At 56.2% G+C, this 20336-nt stretch overlaps 5 protein-coding genes across 5 annotated transcripts; 3 read left to right on the top strand and 2 right to left on the bottom strand.

Annotated features, from left to right (window-relative positions):
- Positions 1 to 11703: 11703 nt before the first annotated feature.
- IUM83_07434 (SMP-30/Gluconolaconase/LRE-like region) lies at positions 11704 to 12771 on the top strand (the record flags this gene model as incomplete). Its single annotated transcript, XM_067931729.1, has 1 exon — positions 11704 to 12771. One exon carries the CDS (start codon positions 11704 to 11706, stop codon positions 12769 to 12771), a length of 1068 nt encoding a protein of 355 aa, XP_067799202.1.
- Positions 12772 to 13571: 800 nt separating this feature from the next.
- On the top strand, positions 13572 to 14879 carry IUM83_07435 (trimethyllysine dioxygenase; the record flags this gene model as incomplete). The annotated part of the gene is made up of 1 exon (XM_067931730.1): positions 13572 to 14879. One exon carries the CDS (start codon positions 13572 to 13574, stop codon positions 14877 to 14879), a length of 1308 nt encoding a protein of 435 aa, XP_067799123.1.
- A 245-nt stretch (positions 14880 to 15124) lies between these two features.
- On the bottom strand, positions 15125 to 18325 carry IUM83_07436 (TKL protein kinase; the record flags this gene model as incomplete). Its single annotated transcript, XM_067931731.1, has 1 exon — positions 15125 to 18325. The coding sequence occupies one exon, from the start codon at positions 18323 to 18325 to the stop codon at positions 15125 to 15127; it is 3201 nt and encodes a 1066-aa protein (XP_067799121.1).
- IUM83_07437 (uncharacterized protein) lies at positions 17979 to 18756 on the top strand (the record flags this gene model as incomplete). Its single annotated transcript, XM_067931732.1, has 2 exons — positions 17979 to 18370; positions 18528 to 18756. 2 exons carry the CDS (start codon positions 17979 to 17981, stop codon positions 18754 to 18756), a joined length of 621 nt encoding a protein of 206 aa, XP_067799122.1.
- Positions 18757 to 18825: 69 nt separating this feature from the next.
- Positions 18826 to 19768, bottom strand: IUM83_07438 (uncharacterized protein; the record flags this gene model as incomplete). The annotated part of the gene is made up of 3 exons (XM_067931733.1): positions 18826 to 18947; positions 19028 to 19186; positions 19267 to 19768. The coding sequence occupies 3 exons, from the start codon at positions 19766 to 19768 to the stop codon at positions 18826 to 18828; spliced, it is 783 nt and encodes a 260-aa protein (XP_067799203.1).
- Between the last annotated feature and the right edge of the window lie 568 nt (positions 19769 to 20336).

The following is a 20336-nucleotide window of genomic DNA, read 5'->3' on the forward strand; positions in this document are numbered from 1 at the left end:
GCTCGCGCGCCGCCGTCCATCCTTTGGTGGAGGGCACAGGAGTTTTTGAACGGAGTCCGCCAGCTCGGCGGATCTCCGGGAGAGTGGACCTTGGTTGGCAGGTGTCGGTGAGAGGCGAGACACCCGCTGTCCAGGTTGGGCCGAACCGCGCCCTGCGCAGGCCAACAAGCGCCGACCTAATTCGGCGATTGTTGTGGTTTGTGCTGGAGATCCACATCTGACGATAACTGAACTGTCCTATCTGCCGGCGGCTCGTCTGCCGGCCAACCACTCATACACTGCCTCGCCTTTACCTTGTGACGTCATCTAGAGGCCCTCGGTGACATCATCACTGTAGTGGGTCTAACTTGACTCACTACTTTAGCTTACAAGTTGCGCTACGTGTATGAGGAAGCGTAAGTACTTAGTAATTACTTGAGTTAATTATATTTGAATACACAAATATAATTTAAATCAGATAAGACTCCAAGTGACTTAGATTAGGTAAAATGAGAACTGTATTGTTTGTAAATTGATCTTCCTCCTAAATCTGCTAAAAACTGTTTATCATCTATGAAAGGGGTTGACAGCGGCTGGCTTTCAGAGCCCCGCCAATATGCATGTCTCTTATTGGTAGAAAGATGCTGCTTTCTACCAATAGGATCTTTGGGTAGGTGTGGACCACTCATTATAGTGGCCCACTTCAATGTATCCATTGGTGTGACTTACACCAAGATGAGGAAGTATCTAAAACTTTTAACAGATATATTATCTGTTAAATTCACAAGTGGCTTGTAGCCACTTGTACGTGTAACCCCGTTACCCCCCCCCCGTTAGGTTAGACGCGCGGGGTCTCCGCACGTCAATCTTCTGAATTGACCATTCGTCAATTCTCCGCGTTTGGAGAAGAAATCCGTGCTCATTCAACGATGAGCGCCCCTCAAGAAAAGAAGACTCCGAAGTCGGTAGAGAGTCATCTCTCCATCGATGACTACTTCGAACGCCAGAAGGCGAAGTATGGCGACGTCGTCGACTTCGACGACGACGATGAAGACATGGAGGACGAGGAGGACACGTCCTCAAAGCGCAAGGATTCAGTGTCGAGCGAATCGCTCGACCCTCATGCTAAGAACATTCGCCCGCGTGAAGGGGACGAATCGGACGCTTCGAGTTCGAAGCGTTCACGAACTGAGAGCGATACCCCACTCGCTTCTGCTGGGGCTCTCAATACTCCGCGAGCTGCAACTGCAGCGCGTGATTCCAAAGCTCAAGGCTCTCCGCGCGCTGCGCCTGCAGCGCGCGATCCATGGATGCCGTCCGCGTCCGAGATCGCGGACCGGTATGGGAACTCGGTACCTCCGAATGAGGTGCCGGTGTACGTATGCAGCGCCATCAAAGATGACGCTGTGGCTGCCGAGCTGCACTTTGATGCGGAAACGCATCAAAGGCGCGATTACTACATAGGACTCTTTCATGAGCTCCGATGCTTTCAAAGCAAGAAGACCTCTTCTCGCAGCAAAGTGCCCGAATGGCAGGCACTTTGTCAAAGTTGGAATGCTTTTGTTGAGAACTTGAACAAGAAGCCGAGTGCTTACCGTGATCGGATTAAGCAAGCGCGTGATCGCTTCGAGACGTACTCGAAGCATGGAAAGTTGGAGCAACTCCATGTTGCTGCGGAGGAGGCTAATGTGCCGTGCGCTGTGCCCGATGGCTTCAGTGCACGAAGTGCTTCCCAGGCGCGGTCCGCTTGAGCGACCGCGACCTGAACGGGCACACGTCGTTCCGTGTGCCCGAGAGTCTCAAAGAGCTCCGTGCTAAGTTCTTAGCACGTGGGGGTTCGGGCGCTAGCGATGATCGCAGCGCTCGTGTTACTTCCGCTGCGCCAGCGCGTACTGCTCTTCGTACGCCCTCACCATTCCCGGAACGTCCTCCAGCAAGACGTTCCGCGGCTCCCATGTATCTTGATGGGGAGGAAATCCTCTCCAACGAATACGAAAACGAGCCCCTTGAGGCTTCGTTTTCGGGATACTATGGTCAACAATCCGCTCAACAATCCAGCGGGTTGAGCCGCGGGCGTCACGGATCGGCGGTGGCGGGGGTGGGAACACGCCCCGGGTATGACCAGCCCCGGGCTGATCAGTATGCGCCTCTCCACGACCGGGTGACCGCCGTGGGCGTCTGCAGGGCACTGAGTTCGCCGCCCTGAAACAGGAGCTGGCGAACCAGAAGGCCCAAGTCGCGGCGGTCTCGCAGACCGCCTCGAACATCCAGGTCGAGCTGGGGACCCAGATGAAGGGGTTGCTCCAGCGCGTCCGCGCGCTGGAGGAGAGGCTGCTCGTCGCCGAGGCCAAGTCCTCCGCTTCTGCCTCGGCTCCTGCCGAGGCTTCGGGTCAGCCGAGCTAGATGGCTCGTGCTGCAGGTATGGCTTCAGCCGTCCGACGTAAAAGGTCGGATGGAGGCGCATGCTAGACGGTATGTCTAGCGTGTATGCGTTGCCGTGCCGTGCCAACACAGTGAACGGCCCGGTGAAGCGCGGAGCAAGCTTGCTTGCTCCGAAATCCGAAACTGCATGTCTAGGCAGGTTTTGTGTAGCTAACAAAACTAATGAACCAACTTTAAATTCATTTGTGTTGCCTCTGCCCGCATTGTCTGCGTTCAGCTTCTGTTGATCAACAGAAGCTGCTATTGTGTCTTGGACAAACCGAATCACGGCTTGTCTTTTGGTGACGAAACTGATTGCATCCGAGCTGAAGTCATTCAGCTCGCTCTCCGCTAGAGGCCCGGCCTTTGCGTGGTTCTTTGCGGTGTCTGCGCTCTGCGCAGACCCGTGGTCCTTGCCCTTGTTGTTGGAGGAGTCTGCGCCCTGCGCAGACTCATGTGGTTTGTCCATTGTTGCAGCTGACCCTGTGCAGGTGTCGGCGGCTTTTTGCGACTGCTGTGTTGCAGTCGTAGATCCTCCTCCACTTAAAGTGGGAGCCACCACTCCGAGTAAACTCGGCAGACGGGGATGCCGCATGGCATTCACATAAAACGGTGTATGCCCGGTCGAGGCATGCACCGAGTTGTTGATGGCGAATTCCGCCATTGACAAACACTCGCTCCAGTATTGGAATGAGTGGGCGTAGCTCTTCAACATATTGACGAGCACGCGATTCACGCGCTCGGTTTGACCGTCCGTCTGCGGATGATCCGCAGTCGACATGGAAAGCTGGCTCCCAAGAAGTGTAAACACTTCGTGCCACAGATGCGCTGTGAAGCGCGGGTCTCTGTCCGACACGATGTCGGTCGGCATGCCATGGTGTTTGAACACCATGTCGACGAATAGACGGGCTATCAGCTTCGCGGTCACCTCTGCCGGCACCGCAGCAAGATGTACCATCTTGCTGAAGCGGTCGACGAAGACCACAACACCGGTATTCCCTCCGCTGTCCGGGGGAAGACCAAAGATGAAGTCCAAAGACATGGACTTCCAACACTCCGACGGAGTCGGTAATGATTGTAACGGAGCCTGCGCGAATGGCGCAGGCTTTACGCGTTGGCATACCTCGCAAGCACGGATGTACTTGCGCACCAACTTCTACTGGCGGTGCCAGTAGAAGTCGCGCGTGAGAAGGACGTATGTCTTCTCACGACCGAGATGTCCCGCAGTCGGGGCATCATGATATTCGTACATGATCCTGAGTCGCAGGTCATGATCATTCGGCACGACAACGCGATCCGCATTGTCGTCGACTGCATTGTAAAGCAGTAGTCCGTCGTGCACACGAAAGCAGTGTGCACGTGCTCGAAGGTGCTTGGGCAGCTTCTGACGGGACTTGTCTGAAGGCGCTGTGCCATAGGCCAGCAAGAGCTTCGCGTCCACGTCGTGCGCGTACGCGGCCTTCACATCGTCCAACAGAGACGATGTGGGTGTGCTCGATCGCATGGCGTCAATGGCATTGACATCAGCAGCTTCTGCGTAGTCCGGTCGACGTGATAACGCGTCGGCCACTACATTCAATCTTCCGGGTTTGTATTCGACCCGGAAGTTATACTCCGCAAAGCATGAGAGCCATCTCGCCATTCTTTGTGATATGTGTGGTGACTTCACTGCAGTGCGCAGTGATGCATGGTCGGTGTAGACCACAAACGGTCTACTTCCAAGCAAATACACTCGGAACTTGCGAGTGCGTATTTCATGGCAAGGAGTTCCTTGTCATGTACCGGATAGTTGCGCTCAGCTGGCTTCAGCTGACGCGAATGGTAGTAGACGACACGATCACAGCCCTCGTGATCGTGCTGCATCAACGCGCATCCGATCGCGAAGTCGGATGCGTCGCACACTACGTGAAATGGACGATCTTGGTCCGCCACTGCCAAGATCGGCGCCTCAGTCAAGCCCCGCTTGACTGCATCGAATGCCTTTCGGCAATCGGATTTCCAATTCCACACAGCTTCCTTCTTAAGAAGCTGTTACAACGGGCGAATCTTGCCCGCGTAGTCCTCCACGTACTTGCACAAGTACGTGGCCAAGCCAAGGAACTGCCTCAGTTCCTTGACACTTGAAGGCGTTGGCCATTCATTAATTACTCTGACCTTTTCCGGGTCAGGGCGAACACCATTTTTCCCTACGAGACACCCGAGGACGGGTATCTCGCTCGCCCCGAAGATACACTTCTTCAGGTTCGCGTAGAGTTTGTGCTTTCGCATAAGCTCAAGTAGCTTCCGGAGATGCACCCTGTGCATCTCTACGTCGGTCTTCCCGTCCACAGCCCGGCTGTGGATGAACACATCACCGAAGTAGCTCGGTGCGAAGTCGCGCACCGAGCGCAACAAGTGCGTCACGCACCTGTTGAAAGTCGCAGGGGCGTTCTTAAGCCCCTGTGGCATTACTAGCCATTCCCAGAGCATGCCGCTTGGCGTGCTCACTGCCGTGAGAGGGATATCGCTCTCACGCATTAGGATCTGATAGAATCCATCTCGCAAGTCGAGAGCACTGTAAACGGTGCTCCCGGCCATCGAATCGATGATAACATCTTTTCGCGGTATCGGCGTCTGCGCCGGTACCGTCGCATCGTTCAGCTTGTTATACGCATGAACGATGCGCCATCCGCCCTGTGGCTTCTTGACACAGAACGTCGGAGCACTGTGCGGGGACTTTGATTCCCGCACTTGTCCTGCTTTGCGACGACTTTCAAAGAAGTCGTCGATCGCTTTTACTTGTTCTCGCGGCAGTGGCCACTGCCGCGTGACACAGTACTTCGTGCCTGGCACGAGATCAATCTCGTGCTGAATGCCTTATCCTGCGGAAGCTCCGCAGGAATTCCGGGAGTACGTCTTTGTACTCCCTCAACAATTCGTAATAGGGACTCGACTTCAGCGAGTCGCAACCTTGTTCCTCGAAGCGCTCTCGCTTCGTCTTCGCACTGAGAGTGTCTTCACTCTCAGTGGTACTTCCCATGAAGAGCTGCCTCAGCTCTTCACTCTCGCTCTTCGTTCTTTCGCTGTCCGAAAGAACGCAGACTTGCTCGATGCGTCCATCGTGCAAGTCGCGCGTGAAGCGCTTCCAGCTCATGACTGGAAGCGAAGTCAACTCCGACGCCGTCGTCGGAGGATTAGCGAGTTCCACCTCACGATACTGGAATCCAGTATCGGTGCGCGTCAAGACACTTAGCGTCTCGACGTCCGGCGTCACAGCCTCAGTCTGCTCAGCAGACTGTTCTTGTTGCGTCTCGGTCCCGGACCGAGACTTGCGCAGCGTTCTCCGCTTGCGCCGTCTTCTTGTTGCGCGGAGCCCGGCTCCGCACAGCTGTTCTTCTGGTCCAGGCCCGGCCGTGGACAATTGTTCGCCGGCGGACCCTGTCCGCGCGCGCGCGGTATCAAGCCCGGCTTGACCGCATAGCGCTTCGTCGTGCAACCCGGCTGCACGACAGCATGCAAATTGCGTCAGTGTGGTACGTTTGCAACCGTCCGTACTGTTTGCAGCGTCAACTCCCGGAGTTGACACGCCTTCGTCACCTCGACGCCATTCATTGGCGGAGCCCCTCATCACCGAGGGTGCGTCGACTCCCGGAGCCGACGCGTCGTTGTCGACCTGACCTTTTCGGGTCAGGGACTGTCCCTTACACACTTGAATGTGAGTGTTGGTTCCCGGAACCAGTACATCTTTTTCTTCTGACGTCGGCAGCATTGCCGACGTTGGTGTCACTTGTGTGCGCCCTCGCGCACTTCTTGGGCACTCCGGGACAACAGCATTAAGCGCTGTCTCGACTGGTGAGCCGCGCGCACCTGCTGGTGCGTGCGCTGCGGTAACAGGGCCATCGCTCTCTGTTCCGCTATCGCGTCCGAAGCGCACGAGCGTGCGCTTCTTCCAGTCTATCACCGGATCATGCCATGCAAGCCACCGCATGCCCATTACCACGTCGAACTTATCGTCCAGGGCCAGGACGATAAAGTGTTCGACAAACACTCGTTGTTTGTACGAGAAGCGCACGTTCACGACGCGTTTCTCAGTCTTCACCATGGCACCTGTTGCCAATCGAACTTCCAGAAGACTTCGAGGTACATTTACCTCCTCGAAGTCAAGTCTCGACAGGCTTCGTAGTCGAACAAAGTTGTTCGACGCGCCTGAATCTACCAAAGCTCGAAGAGAGTCGCTCGCTCTCTTCGAGTAAACCTTCAAGATGACTAGGTTCGGCCTGTCATCTTGTTTCTTGCAGCGAGAGCTAGTCTCACTGGGGGCTGCAGTCCTCAGTGTCGCGTGCCCGATGTCGGCACGCGCGACTGCATTACCAGTAGGGCGCCCCGCGCCTACTGGATGTCCGCGTTTTTTGTTGGTCCGCGGCGATGCCTAGCATCGCCACGACGGCCACCGCCAGGGGGCATGGGAGCTGTGCACTCCCGTGCAAAGTGACCGATCCTTCCGCAACGGAAGCATCGCACGTTGCCTCCCTGCTGCTGGTGACCAGCAGCCGTTGCATTCGAGAGGTCCATTGGTTCCGGACCTCCCGTGCTCACTACCGGGCGTGGTTGCTGCCTCGGCGCATTTGCATGGAGTTTAGCCTGCCGCAGGCTAAACTCTTCTTGCATGGCAAGGGTGATTGCAGCTTCGAGAGTACTCGGGTACTCTCGGAAGAGATAGGTCTTCACGGGCCCATCTCTAAGTCCCTTCATGAACGTGACGACCTTAGTCGCCTCGTCAATTGGATTGGTCACGATATTTGAGACCAAGTATCGTGCGCGCTGCGCGTAGGCATGAACGTCATGCTTACCCTGCTGAAGGTCGAGGAACTCCGCCCTCGACCAGAACTCGTTTTGCGGGGGCTCAAACGCTTGTTTGAGCTCCTCTTTGAACACTTCGTACGTGCTGAAGCACGTAGGATCGGAGAGTCAGCGTCCATACGCCCAACTCCTTGCGCGTCCGCCAAGGCAGGACATGGCGAACGCGACCTTCGACAGCGGGTCGACGATGCGTCGAGCCGCTATGGCTGTGTCGAGCTCGACAAGCCACCGGAGGAGAGGCTCGCCCTCCCTTCCCACGTAAATGCTTACGCTCAATTTCAATGATTGAGCACGCGGTGTCGTCCCCGACGACGCCGTCGCTGAGGAAGCAGCATCGCGCTGATCCTTCATGATGAAGCCCAGAGCAACACCATGTTGCTCTGTCGGCGATAGCGTACGCAACATCGTAGCTGTCGCCGCCTCCCCAATGATTGCTGACAGTCGTTGGAGGGCCTCCCACTCCGGGTCCGACAGGTGGGGCAGTCTGCGCGTGCGACATGCGTTGCAGGCTGTTGGAGCTCTCCATGGGCACCTCCGTGCTCATGTGGTTCTCGGCTCCGCGTTCGTACACCTCGTACGAACGTCAAGCAGTCGGTCGTTGGACGGACTACGAAGTGCTACCAGGTGTAGTGGGTCTAACTTGACTCACTACTTTAGCTTACGCGTCACGCTACGTGTATGAGGAAGCGTAAGTACTTAGTAATTACTTACTTATAGGTTAATTATATTTGAATACACAAATATAATTTAAATCAGATAAGACTCCAAGTGACTTAGATTAGGTAAAATGAGAACTGTATTGTTTGTAAATTGATCTTCCTCCTAAATCTGCTAAAACTGTTTATCATCTATGAAAGGGGTTGACAGCGGCTGGCTTTCAGAGCCCCGCCAATATGCACGTCTCGGATTGGTAGAAAGATGCTGCTTTCTACCAATAGGATCTTTGGGTAGGTGTAGACCACTTATTGTAGTGGCCCACTTCAATGTATCCATTGGTGTGACTTACACCAAGGTGAGGAAGTATCTAAAACTTTTAACAGATATCTTATCTTTTAAATTCACAAGTGGCTTGTAGCCACTCGTACGTGTAACCCCGTTACAATCACCTTGCTTATGGTACGCCGATTATGTATCTCCGCAAATACCAGGCCGATCTCCACATTCCACCTCGTCACGGGACACCTGATCTCGGGTCTCCTTAAATACTGGGAATCCACATTCGCGCGACTTTCGTACGACCTTCTGGTCGGTCTCTGTCAATTCTCGACCCACAATACCACATCCGCCCCCTCTTCGCGTGAGGCCATTGAGCAAGTGGTCTTCACGCGCAGATCCCTGTGCAGCATGACGGTCGAGATATCTCTCGCGTCTGCTGCGGCCGTACCGACGGTCGTCGCCTGCAGCGTTTCGTCTGTAACTGTTACTTCGACGTCAGTTGCGTTGCCCGTGTGCACGTCGTGTTGCGATCTCAACGGCCAAAGTTCTGCCGAAGTGCCGTTTCCTGATCCTTAACCGCCTGCTGCAGAACGCGCGCGTATCATCCAAGCTGTTCAGGTGATCGCCACTCTCGACCACGAGGTCCATGATCTCCGCCAGCGCCTCGCCGTCGCCCAGAATTTACTCGCGAAGCCCGTCCACCGCGCCAGCGCGACTCATCCGGTTGTTCAGGATCGCGCGTACTACGTCGACCGCATAGGTGCGTCGAGCCAAGTTCGAGATCTCCAGCGTGATCTCACTGCAGAAGAGAAATGACGCCAGTTGGTCGAAGCGACTGCACAGCAAGTGCGGCCAGGTCTCGCGTCGCCCAGTACCCATCCGGTATGTGGTGTTGCAGAACACACAAATATCGTCAGATGTGGATCTCCAGCACAAACCACAACAATCGCCGAATTAGGTCGGCGCTTGTTGGCCTGTGCAGGGCGCGGTTCGGCCCAACCGGGACAGCGGGTGTCTCGCCTCTCGCCGACACCTACCAACCAAGGTCCACTCTCCCGGAGATCCGCCGAGCTAGCGGACTCCGTTCAAAAACTCCTGTGCCCTCCACCAAAGGATGGACGGCGGCGCGCGAGCGCTTTTACAGGCCGCCGGACCCGACTTGAAGAGTAACGGCACCCGGGCTGTCCGGCGTACCGGTTCGCTGAGTTAGCGAGACTTTTCCTTCGCACTTGGCGAGCACCCAACGCCCAATCCCGGGCCGACCTAATCTCTTGGCGCTGCCAGTCGAGTACCCTACAAGCTATGCCTCTCGGGTACCGACGGTAGGCATAATCCGATCTCGACGATCTCTGGGAGTTTGGCTTGCAGGGGTACCGCCCCCCCCCCCCCCCCCCCCCCCCCGTAGTTGCGTGGCAGGACACGGGTGGGAGTTTATTCGTTTTATCTGAAGGGCTCTACCACAGCAGGGCAGCGATACTGCATCGTTGCGGCAGGTGCTGTATTTGTCTTCACGCTGAGTGGGTCGAGCAAGAGCTGGGCGTCATATCTGAAGGCTAATGGAGACACGGACTATCATGGGAACGTCACGGGCGAGCTGTTCGAGTCCTGGTTTGAAGATCTCTGCCGGGTGCTGTAGCCTGCCGAATCCACATGGACGACGCAACTTATCACAAGATCATCCAAAACACAGCACCGTCAAGTTCCAAGCTCAGGGCTGTCATAGCGAGGTGGCTGCACGAACGCAACGCCACCGCGAACATCGACGACTTCACCAAGAAACAATGGGAGTGGCTAATCTCACGGGTAAGTTCTTGTGCACGTTCTGGCTGCTACTTGCAGCTAACTATGTGATATTGTAGGCGAAACCTCTTACAACGTACAAGGCGATTTCCAAGGACCAACTCTACGGATACGAGGTCCTATACACGTCCCCCTATCATCCTGAACTGCATCCGGTTGAAACGATATGGGGGGGGCACTCAAGAATAGGATCGCGATGGGTCTGGCGACTTCCGTGGATGGCCTTGGGATGAACCTCTCAGCAGGCGTGAAAGCCATTTCGAAACGTCAGTGGCTCGGACCCTACAAGAAGGTTCGCAAGCAGGATTCAAATATGCAAGTCGAGTATTTTACCGATGAGTCCAGCTAATGACAGCTGGGTGGTACATAGCCCGTTTGTTGGCAGGAGGCAACCTTTTTGTTTAAGTATAATTTTGGCCTAAGCACACGCTTGGATCTCGGAACTGGTTTACTTTAACGGATAGATACATGTACAGAGCTTTCCAGCGTTACCTATAGTTCACAAATTTTCCAGGTAGATCAAGCGTTATGACCTCCCAAATTGGTGTATCATTTCATCTCGCCAGTACAATAACTGTCGCTACAGCCACTCATCTACTAGTAGATATTAATACAATATGCAAAGTACACATACTAGTAAGCATCATAGGTACACCGGCCACCCTTGTTAGTCGTGAGACTTAATTACAATCATGCACTGGCGCTTTAGTGACGTCATTAGAATGGAATATTTTACCAATCTCCATATTTTGTATAGAAAAGACCGGTTTTGGACAGATCTCATCGAGGTTCGGTTCAAAGTTTGAATCGCTATTGTGCACAAAATATCAGTTTGAAATTTCGGGTTTTAGACACACAAAAAATCATTCCACAACAATTAGAGAGCGCCTGACTACTAAGAGTGGACGAGCTTAGCTATTAAAATAGCTAAGCTCGTCCATGGAACTTTCACACACTCCAACTGCTATTATAAAAAATAATCCACCGTCTTTTAGGGCAAATCATCAACATGGTGCATGGCATAATTACATGAGGATTATGCCATGCACCATTGATGATTTGTACTAAAAGACGGATTTGCAGTTGGTGTTTGGTGAAAGGGTGAAAATGAGTCCCTTTTAGCGGGGGGGGGGGGGGGGGAGTACGTTGTTTTGCACAACACCTTTTAAAGGGCGAAAAGTTCGTAGCGAAAGGGATAAAGATTTACTGGTACAGTGTGGACGTCGATTAGCTCCCGTCTACATTCCTGTCTACACATAGGTTTCAAAGTTTTCATTTCTGCCAGCATCTGCACCGGTGATTATCTTGGTCCTTCAATGCGCGTGTCCGGATATATAACTATAACGTAAAATAAGATGGCCGTGATGTGTATGGCAAGCTCAGAGCTCACTCACGTATCGTATGGTACATGTTGTCGTCGTACGCGTCGTTGTTGCCATACTAGTCATCCTGGACGTCGTTATTGCCAGACACCCAGCTGCTAAGGCTGGAAGAGGATGGCCTCCAACTAAGTGCCAAGTGTGAGACCTGTCTACGGTGCTGAGATTGCAGATTGCATGCTGCCTCGCATCCGAGCAGCAATTACCGCGCGTCAAGTCGAGTTTGGTGCCCACCTGGAGCTTGGAACTACTTCAGTCTGCAATCTTCCAGCTCCCCATCAAGACTCTCCAAGCCAAAAACAAGCACAGGATTCGAAGCATGTAGCTCGTCAACGTCGACCTTCACGCCCTGGCCACAGGGGGTGTCGACTACCTCGCCTCCATTTACGCCAGAAACGCTACCAACCCTGCGGTCTCGCTGCTGTCGTATGACCCGTCCTTTGCCAATGTGCTCGGCGATAGCGCTACCGCCCGCTTGGTCTCCACCATGGGCTGGCAGGCCTTTCACGAAGCTGGTGTGTACAACAAGAAGGACAACACCCTCTACATCTCGTCCAACTTCGCGTCTCTTACGGATAACATCAACATCACGGCCGTCTCTCTCGAAGATTTATCCGTTCACAGTACTCAATTTGCGGGTCTCGTGATGGCCAACGGTGCTTCGTCGTACTACCCGCCCGGCGCCGACCAGCATGCTACGCCGCCAATGCAGGTTTGGTGCGATCAGGGTAGCCTCGAGACCTACGGCCAACTCCTCGCTGTGGACGTTAACACGAACACGTCTGAGCCACTGATCATCGGCTACAATGGTCGTAACTTCACTGGCGTGAACGATGTGAAGCAGCACCCTGTGACGGGTGATCTCTGGTTTTCGGATGCGGGATATGGCGTTTTCCAGAAGTTCCGCGCGGCGCCTCAAGTTCCTCGGCAAATTTATCGCTTCGAACCATCAACGGGTGTTATCCGAGTCGTCGCTGACGGCTTCAGAGAGTCGAACGGCATCGAGTTCTCTCCAGACTACAAGACCCTGTACGTGACTGACACGGGCGCTCGGGAAACGGATCTGGACCTTACGCGCCCTGCCACCATCTACGCCTACAGCATCATCGATAACAAGAGACTCGGAAGTAGGCGCATGTTTGCTTTCGCAGACAGCGGGATCCCCGATGGAGTGCACACGGACACTGACGGCAACGTCTGGGCTGGCTGTGGCGACGGTGTGCACGTCTGGAACCCGGATGGTGTTCTGCTCGGCAAAATTCACGTTGGCGAGGCGACAAGCAACTTTGCGTTCGCTCCGGGCAAAATCTTTGTGTTTGCTGATTACCGTCTCTGGGTTGTTGAAGGCATCAACGCGCTTGGCCGGGAGGTTTGCAAAGACTTTGGCGCCGACAGCGATCCGAGATGCCCCAAATAGGCGACAAAAATGGAAATGGAGCGCTCCGCAGTGCATATTTTGGCACGAACAATGGCGTGTTTGTGAGAGCTTCTAGCTTTTATTAACAAGAAACGCGTCCGAGGGCGGCATTTGTTTGGGGGGAAAAGATTGTTTGATCACTTTTGATTTCCTCGTGTAACTTGCATTTGGGCTTAGCATTAACCAAACGGCATAGTCTAGTGGCTAGTGTATGGGTCTCTAGCTAGTCGGATAATGCAATATCAACGTTCTTCCGCCGCGCAGCAACGCCAGCCCACTGGATTCCGCGCTGCATATGCGGGCGCTTTCGACTCCGATGAGAGCAAGCGTATCGTCGTCGTCGACGGCCGCTTCAAAGCTCATGTTTTATGCGGGCGGCGGCTATCTTTTCCCTACTCATGTATGCCTACCGGTAGTCGCGATCCTGTATCGCCGCGTCAATCCCTTACCAGAAACAGTGTAGTTGCTGCTCGCCCGAATTGAAGATTGAAGCTGAAGTTGCAGCCGTTACTCTGCCACGTCAGCCGTTATCAGTGCTGCAGGCCCCGAGCCAATCCGCACAGCCGACACTTATCCGCTTGCGTGTCAAGCGCGGCGTCACCCGGCCAAGTGGATCCCCGCCCCACGATTTCGGCGGGCAAGACCAACTCGCACTGGCCTCGGCCTGCATGTCTGTGTCTCTCGCAGCTTCAAGCTCGTGGCGCGCGGGGTGCCGGCGCTCTGTACTCGGGCGGCTGGATCAGTTCCAAGTTCGCCGAGCAGGGCCAGAGTCAACTCAACATCCCCATCACCGCCGGCACATGCGTCTTCAAGCGATCCGGCCGCTGCGCAGCGTGCTGCTGTCGAACACCACCGCCTCGGGTGCCCTGAGACCCTCGAGCGTGCGCGCGTTCGTGTCCGCGCTGGTCGACAGGCACCTGGAGAGTGAGCGCATCACCAAAGTGGCGGAGCTCGCCGGAGAGCAAGCCGTGCGCGTCACGTTCGAGGACGGCGCCACCGCCAAGTTCCACAAGCTCTGGCTGCGCGACCACTGCCGCTGCGAGCACTGCATGCACCCGGAGACACGGCAGCGGCAGCTGGACACGGCCTCCATCCCGCTGGACGCGCCGTTCCACCGCCTCGAAGTCACGCACGCCGGCGGGGCCGTCGCCATCGACTGGGACGCGCCCGTACGCGGCACCCCGTGCACAGCCAGCGAGTTCGACGCGCAGTGGCTGCGTGACCACGCGTACGCGCTGGAGGGCGGCGACGCGGAGGACTCGGCCACGGCGCCGTATCCCAAGTCGTACAGGCAGCCGCGGCTGACCACCAAGCAGCTCTGGGCCGGAGCCGACTTCAAGTTGCCCGCGCACGACTACAACAAGTGCGTGGACAACATCGAGCCGCTCATGCGCGACCTGTACGCCTACGGGTTGGTGCGCGTGTCAGGCACGCCCAACACGATGGAGGCCACCGAGAAGTTCTCCAAGAAGATTGGGTTTGTGTTGCGCACGATCTACGGCACGATGTGGACGACGAACCCCACGAATGAAGCCGAGGGATACAATGACACTGCGTCGACAAACTTGGAGCTGCTGCACCACACGGACGGCACGTACATCCGCGACCCGCCTGGACTGCAGATCTTCAACTGCGCTGCGCAGGCTGGCGAGGGCGGCGAGAGTCGCTATGTGGACTCGTTCCACGTGGCTGAGACCCTGAGGAAGGAAGACCCGGAAGCTTTTCGCGTGCTGAGTACGACGTCGCTTCCGTACTTCACTGTGGACAACGACACGCACCTGGCCACGATGGAGCCCCTCATCCGCGTGGACTACGCCGGCAACATCGTCCAGTTCCGCCACAACGACTACGATCGCGCACCGCTGACCCACCTGAGCTTCGAGCAGGTGGGCGAGTTCTATAAGGCGCACCGCAAGCTGCTGGAAGTCATGCGTCGACCGGAGATGGAGTTCTGCATGAAGCTCCAGGTGGGCGACATGGTGGTCGTGGACAACCAACGCGTGATGCACGGTCGCCACGCCTTCCAGGGTGGAGACCGTGCGCTTATCGGTTGCTACATCGGCCAGACGGAGTACGAGAGCCGCCTGCGCGTGCTTGGCATCATTTAAGCGTAGCGGCGGTCGTGTAGTATCCATGGACACAAGAGTGTCTCGTTATGGCGTGCAACATCGGGCACTCCAACTCGATAAATCTAAAGAAGAAGTTTTGACGCGTACGTTGAACTTACACCTTTCATTCTTCTGCCAAGACACACAAACACAAGTTGAATCGAGTTCAGATTACATAATTCACTGACTGGCACTACTATCCTAAACTATCGGAGAGGCGAGCACAACCTCTCAAGTCACACGCTCTATCCATTGCTCTCGTCTGTCCCGTGCGTCCGTCCTGTATCATCGAAGTTGCTGCTATCGAGAATTGGGGGCGCAATGACCGAGTCGTTCCCCCTGCCGTGGGCGCGTGCCAGTTGTCGGCGGCGCACCTCGCTGAGTTCGATTTCCAACAGCTGCACAATGTCTTCAAAGCTCGGACGGCGCAGCGGGTTGTCATGCCAGCAGCGCTTCATAATTTTGGCGAACAACCGAGGGCAGTCGCGCGGGATGGACGGTCGCACTCCACTCAGCACCGCTTCGGCCACTGCCAGCACACTTCCAGGGATATTGGCATATGGCACAGCACAAGTGTACAGCTGCCAGCAAATGACGCCGAAGCTGTAGACATCAATCTTTACAGAATACTCCGACGTGGCTTCGTCCTTCAGCACCTCGGGCGCAGCCCAACACGCACTGCCAATGTTAGTCGTCATTTGCACCGTGACATCAGCCGACGGGAAGAAGTTGGGTCGCGGAGCCACCACGTCGCGAGTGCGCAGCAATCGAGATTCACCGAAATCCGCCACCTTCAACATTTCTTGCTCCGAATCAAAGATGCAGTTCAGCGGTTTGAGATCCCGATGAACAATCGGCACAGGTAAACCATGTAAGAAGCGCATACCCACAGCGATCATATGAGCGTATCGCAATCCACGCTCATATGAAAACGGAGTACTTCGGTTGACGTCAATCAAGTCTTGCAGCGTACCACCTCCAAGATATTCATACACAATGTAGAGATTGATACCGGCGGTGTAGCAGCCATAGGTCATCATCACACATGGGTGCACCAGCTTTGACGACAAATATGCTTCCTCTTTGATGTGTTCCAGGCACTCCATCTGTGCGTGCTTAAACGTCTTCACAGCCACCTCGATCGACCGCGATACAGAGCCGTCAACATATCCTCCCTGTCGCCACCTCGCCTTCAGCACGATAGCGAAGGTGCCTTCACCAACAATATTCACCGGATCGTCGAACTCGATGCTACTGGGGTCGATGGCTTTGAGTGATAACCCGAAGTCAAATGCCTTTCGGCACCGGTGGAAATTTGTGAAAGTAATTGCAGCGGTACATACACCGAGAATGTCGAATATCGACTGCATCACAAACGACGCGATTGTTGGAACTTGTGCCGAGTCGGCCACTTTCAGAGCGGTCAGAATAATGAGACTTCCCCAGCACACAAAAAACACGATGAGGTACGATCGCGCCACCTTGTTGAGTCTTCCTGTGGCTGATGTCGGGTACGATTCACCAATGGTACGTTTAAAGCGCACGTAGAAGATGAAGTTGAAGCCGAACGCTAATAGCGGGTAGTACACGTACAGGATGAGTCGACAAGTCGGGTAGAGGCACGGTGAGAAAGTATCCTCGTCAAGAATCTCCTCTTCTGTCTTCGATGATGAGCCCGACGATGATTCCTCGTCCTCATACGTATCTCCAGACCGATAGCCCACTAGCGCCAACGTGACTGCCGCCACTACCGACAAAAGTAGCACATTCATGGTATACCTGTGATATCGACGCTTTGCACTCTGTGAATCCATAAGCACATCTGCGTACGATACCACGGATCGATACATATTGAACGCGATGGCACACGTGAACGAAATCTGCGCGAAGTTGAAGAAACACTCGAACATACAGAAGAAAAGGTAGGCCATATCAGTCAGGGCCGATGTCTCCAGCATCACCCGAAGCAACGACGTAATCCAATATCCACATTGCACACAACTCAGCTCCAACACGAAGGGATGCGAATACGTCCGGAAACTCCGGAACGTCACGTGCATGATCACTACGACGAGTGACATCCACAGCGATAGTACCATCAGGATGCAGTGAATATAAGTGTACGTGTCTGTATACACGCTGATGCCGTCATTCGATCCCGACGAAGACCACGACGAGTCGCTTTCAGAAGCAGCTTCAGAAGCTGAACCGTCTCGAAGTAGTGAAGTTGATGCTGCTGAACTTAAGTCTGCTTCCGATGCAATGCTGCCGGAAGAAACGATCACGAAGTTGGTACTACCACTGCCCGCACTGCTGCCGCTGTTGCTGCTGTTAGTCGTCGCAGTTGTGTTTGTACTGCCTTCCAGCGAGTTAGTTTGAATCTCCACCCCCACGCGGGCGATCAATATTGCCGCCACAACGAAAGCTGTGAGCGTGACGCCAATACACGCAATGAAGATGCACATCTTCTTGCGCGCCCTCGCACGGTGCTGGTTTTTCTCCAACAATCTCGCGCGCATGGCCTCAATCTTCATGCGGCGGCGCAGCCGCCTCCTGTTCCTGTCTTCCTCGTCACTAACCGAGCTAGGCGCGAAAGGCCCGTCGTCCAGCCCTTCATCGTACGGCCCGGGGCTGGAGCCGCTGCTCAGCCCGGGCACCCCCGCCGTCAAGTGCGCGTGGGTGTGGCTGTCCATGTCCACGCGGTGATCGTCCTGCGCTGTGTCTCCGTTGGGCGTGAAGTGCGCCATGTAGGCGGGGGAGTCCGAGTCCCTGTCGTCTCTCCTGTCTGTTCTGTCCGAGCCTGTGTCTGCCTGTGCAGCTGTAGCTGTTGCTACAGCCGCCGCTGCTGCTGCGGTGGCGGCGACTGTGTCCTGTTGCTCTGCTGCTGCTGCCCTGCTCCTGTTGTCCCTGCGCCTCCTGGACGCGCGCTCGCTGTCCCTGCGCTTCCTGGAGACGCGCTCGCTCTCCCGGCGCCTCCTGGACGCGCGCTCGCGCTGCTCGCCGCCCTTCTTGCTGCTGCCGGTGGCGGTGCTGACGCTGCCCTCGTCCGTGGAGAGCTGCGGGTTGTTGGAGCTCATGGACGACGCGTAGGACTCGAGGATGCTGCGCACGTACAGCTCCTGGTCGAGGCTCGGGCCGCGCTCGTGGCTGCCGCTGCGGCGGCGCTTGGGGCGCATGGCCGCCACGCGCCGCCACCACTTGACGCTGCGGCTGGAGCTGCTGGCGCTGGCGCTGCTGCTGGTGCTCGTGAGCTCGCTGGCCGTGCTGGCGTTGCTGTTGGCCGACATGTCGAAGGGCGCGGGCAGCTCCGGCACCACGGAGGACTCGGACGAGCCGCCCGTGGGGAAGTCGCTGCTGCGCGCCGAGTCCAGCAGCGGCAGCGGAGGCGCCGGCCGCGACGGGGGCTTCTTGCGCCGGCGCTTGTCAGGCGCCGCGACGGAGGCCATGGCGCATGTGGCAGCGGCTTCGGTTCGAGCGAGTGCAGGCGGGCGGTCGTTCTTGTCTTGTCTTTCCGCAGGGCGCGGGCTGGCGACGGGTTATACGCGGAAAAGTGCGCGTTGTGCTGGGAGTTGCGAGCGTTTGGAGAGGCGAGAGCGCGCACTTGTTGGCGTGGTGGCCGGTTGGACCATCTGCGCAAAATGAATGCAGAGAGAAGGGCGCCATACTGGACGCCAGTCACGCGAGTGTGGTGTTCCGTACACCGCGGGTTATGGAGGGCGCAGAGCACGGGCTCCGGTACCAGAGCGCCTTTGCCAAGCGATCTCCGACTCGCCACCTGTGGCGAATTGTGCCCGCGCGACCAGCAGCAAAGGCTGGTCGAGCTGTGTGGGTGGGCGGGTTCGGCTTTCAGGCGGGGCTCGAGGGATACATGCAGTAATAACGGACGCGGCAAAAGTGCATGTTGAAGTTGTAATTTTATCCGAGCGGCCAGCAATTGACGGCTGAGTCAGGACAACGTCACGCTCGGGTACGGCGAGATGTAGCCGCAGTCGCCGCGCCGGCCCAGGTTGCCGGCGCCGTCGGAGCTCAGGAAGTACGCGAAGCACGCGCAGTTGCCCGTCGTTCGGTCTGGCGTAAAGCGCAACGAGAGCAAAAATGCTGTTAGTCATCGAGCGAGCGTCGAACGCTCTGCACGTCCAGGCACGCACCGCAGACACCTCGCGCGGAGCACTCGATGTTGGCCTTGGTGCCCTTCACCAGCTCCGCGACAGCCAGACTGGCCGTGGCGGACGTGAGCGTGAGCGCTGAAGCGTCGAAGCCCAGAAGCGGCAGGTCTCCCTGCATGAACGTGAACTCGATCGTTGTGACTGTGCGTCAACCACAAGCGATAGATTAGCTGAAGGCGGCTTCGCTAGGTAAATGGGAGCGCATGCAAGAGAGAACGCACCGACGCCGGTTGCAGAGCACACCGTGGTGCCCGCGTCGAAGGTTATCGTGGCGGTGCGGACGCTGTCAACAGCCTGGAGCGTCGACTGAACTTGAGCTGTTCCAGCATTGAACGGGATCACGGCCGTTGTCTCGCCTCGGAAGGTGAGCGTAAATTGACCCCCGTCCGCTGTGCACGTTAGCGTCTGCTTCTCGTTCACTTTCCCGACCTCGAACGGATCGGCGCCGCGCGGGCACATTCGCGCGTAGCAGTCGTGTCCCCCGGTGAAGTCACCGAAGGCATTTTCGTACGGACCAAAGTAATCGTTGGTCTCGCAGTCGCAGCCCTGGATCTTCAGCGCGTCCCATGTGGCTAAAGTATTCGGCGTCGCGCCGTAGGTGACTCCCAACGGGTTGCCTTGAGGGTCTGTCGCCTCGGCCGAAAGCTGCTGGATGCTCTTGCATGTGCCTCGACCACTGCAAGTGGCCCCAGTCACCGTTGATGTACCTGCGGGGCATTCCATCACGTCGCAGGCAGCCCCGCTAAATGGTGAGAGACACGTGCACAATCCTGTAGAAGTACTGCACGATCCTCTGCCGGAGCACTGAGCCAAGGCGTGCGCCGTATCTGGGGCTGTGGCACCATCGAACCACGCTGCACCCTTCGGACACTGACGCAACGAGCAGTCAAAACCTGTGTAACCCGTTTGGCATGTGCACACATACGACGGTGCTCCGGAGCACAGACCATTCCCGTCGCACGCACCGTTGGAGGTGGACGGGCAAACCGATGCTCCGGTCTGGTAGGCACAGTCGCCTCGTGGGCCTGCATTAGCAGGCATTGCTCCATCGCTACTGAAAAATCCTGCAAAGCACTTGCACACTCCAGAGGAGAAATCGCAGATGCCGCGGTTCGAGCAATAGGCGTTCTCACGGGTACCAACTGTAGTGGTCGTCACAGTCACGGTGGCGCCATTCGAGAGGTTGTTCAGCACCTGAAGATTTGGGAGGTTTCCAGGATTGTTCGTGAATGTGATCGTAGTCGAGGTCCCGCTGGACGAGCAGAGCGGTGTAGCAGCAGCTACAGTCACA

The sequence above is a fragment of the Phytophthora cinnamomi genome (assembly GCF_018691715.1).
Source record: "Phytophthora cinnamomi strain GKB4 chromosome Unknown Contig6, whole genome shotgun sequence".
Taxonomy (NCBI): Eukaryota; Oomycota; class Peronosporomycetes; order Peronosporales; family Peronosporaceae; genus Phytophthora; species Phytophthora cinnamomi.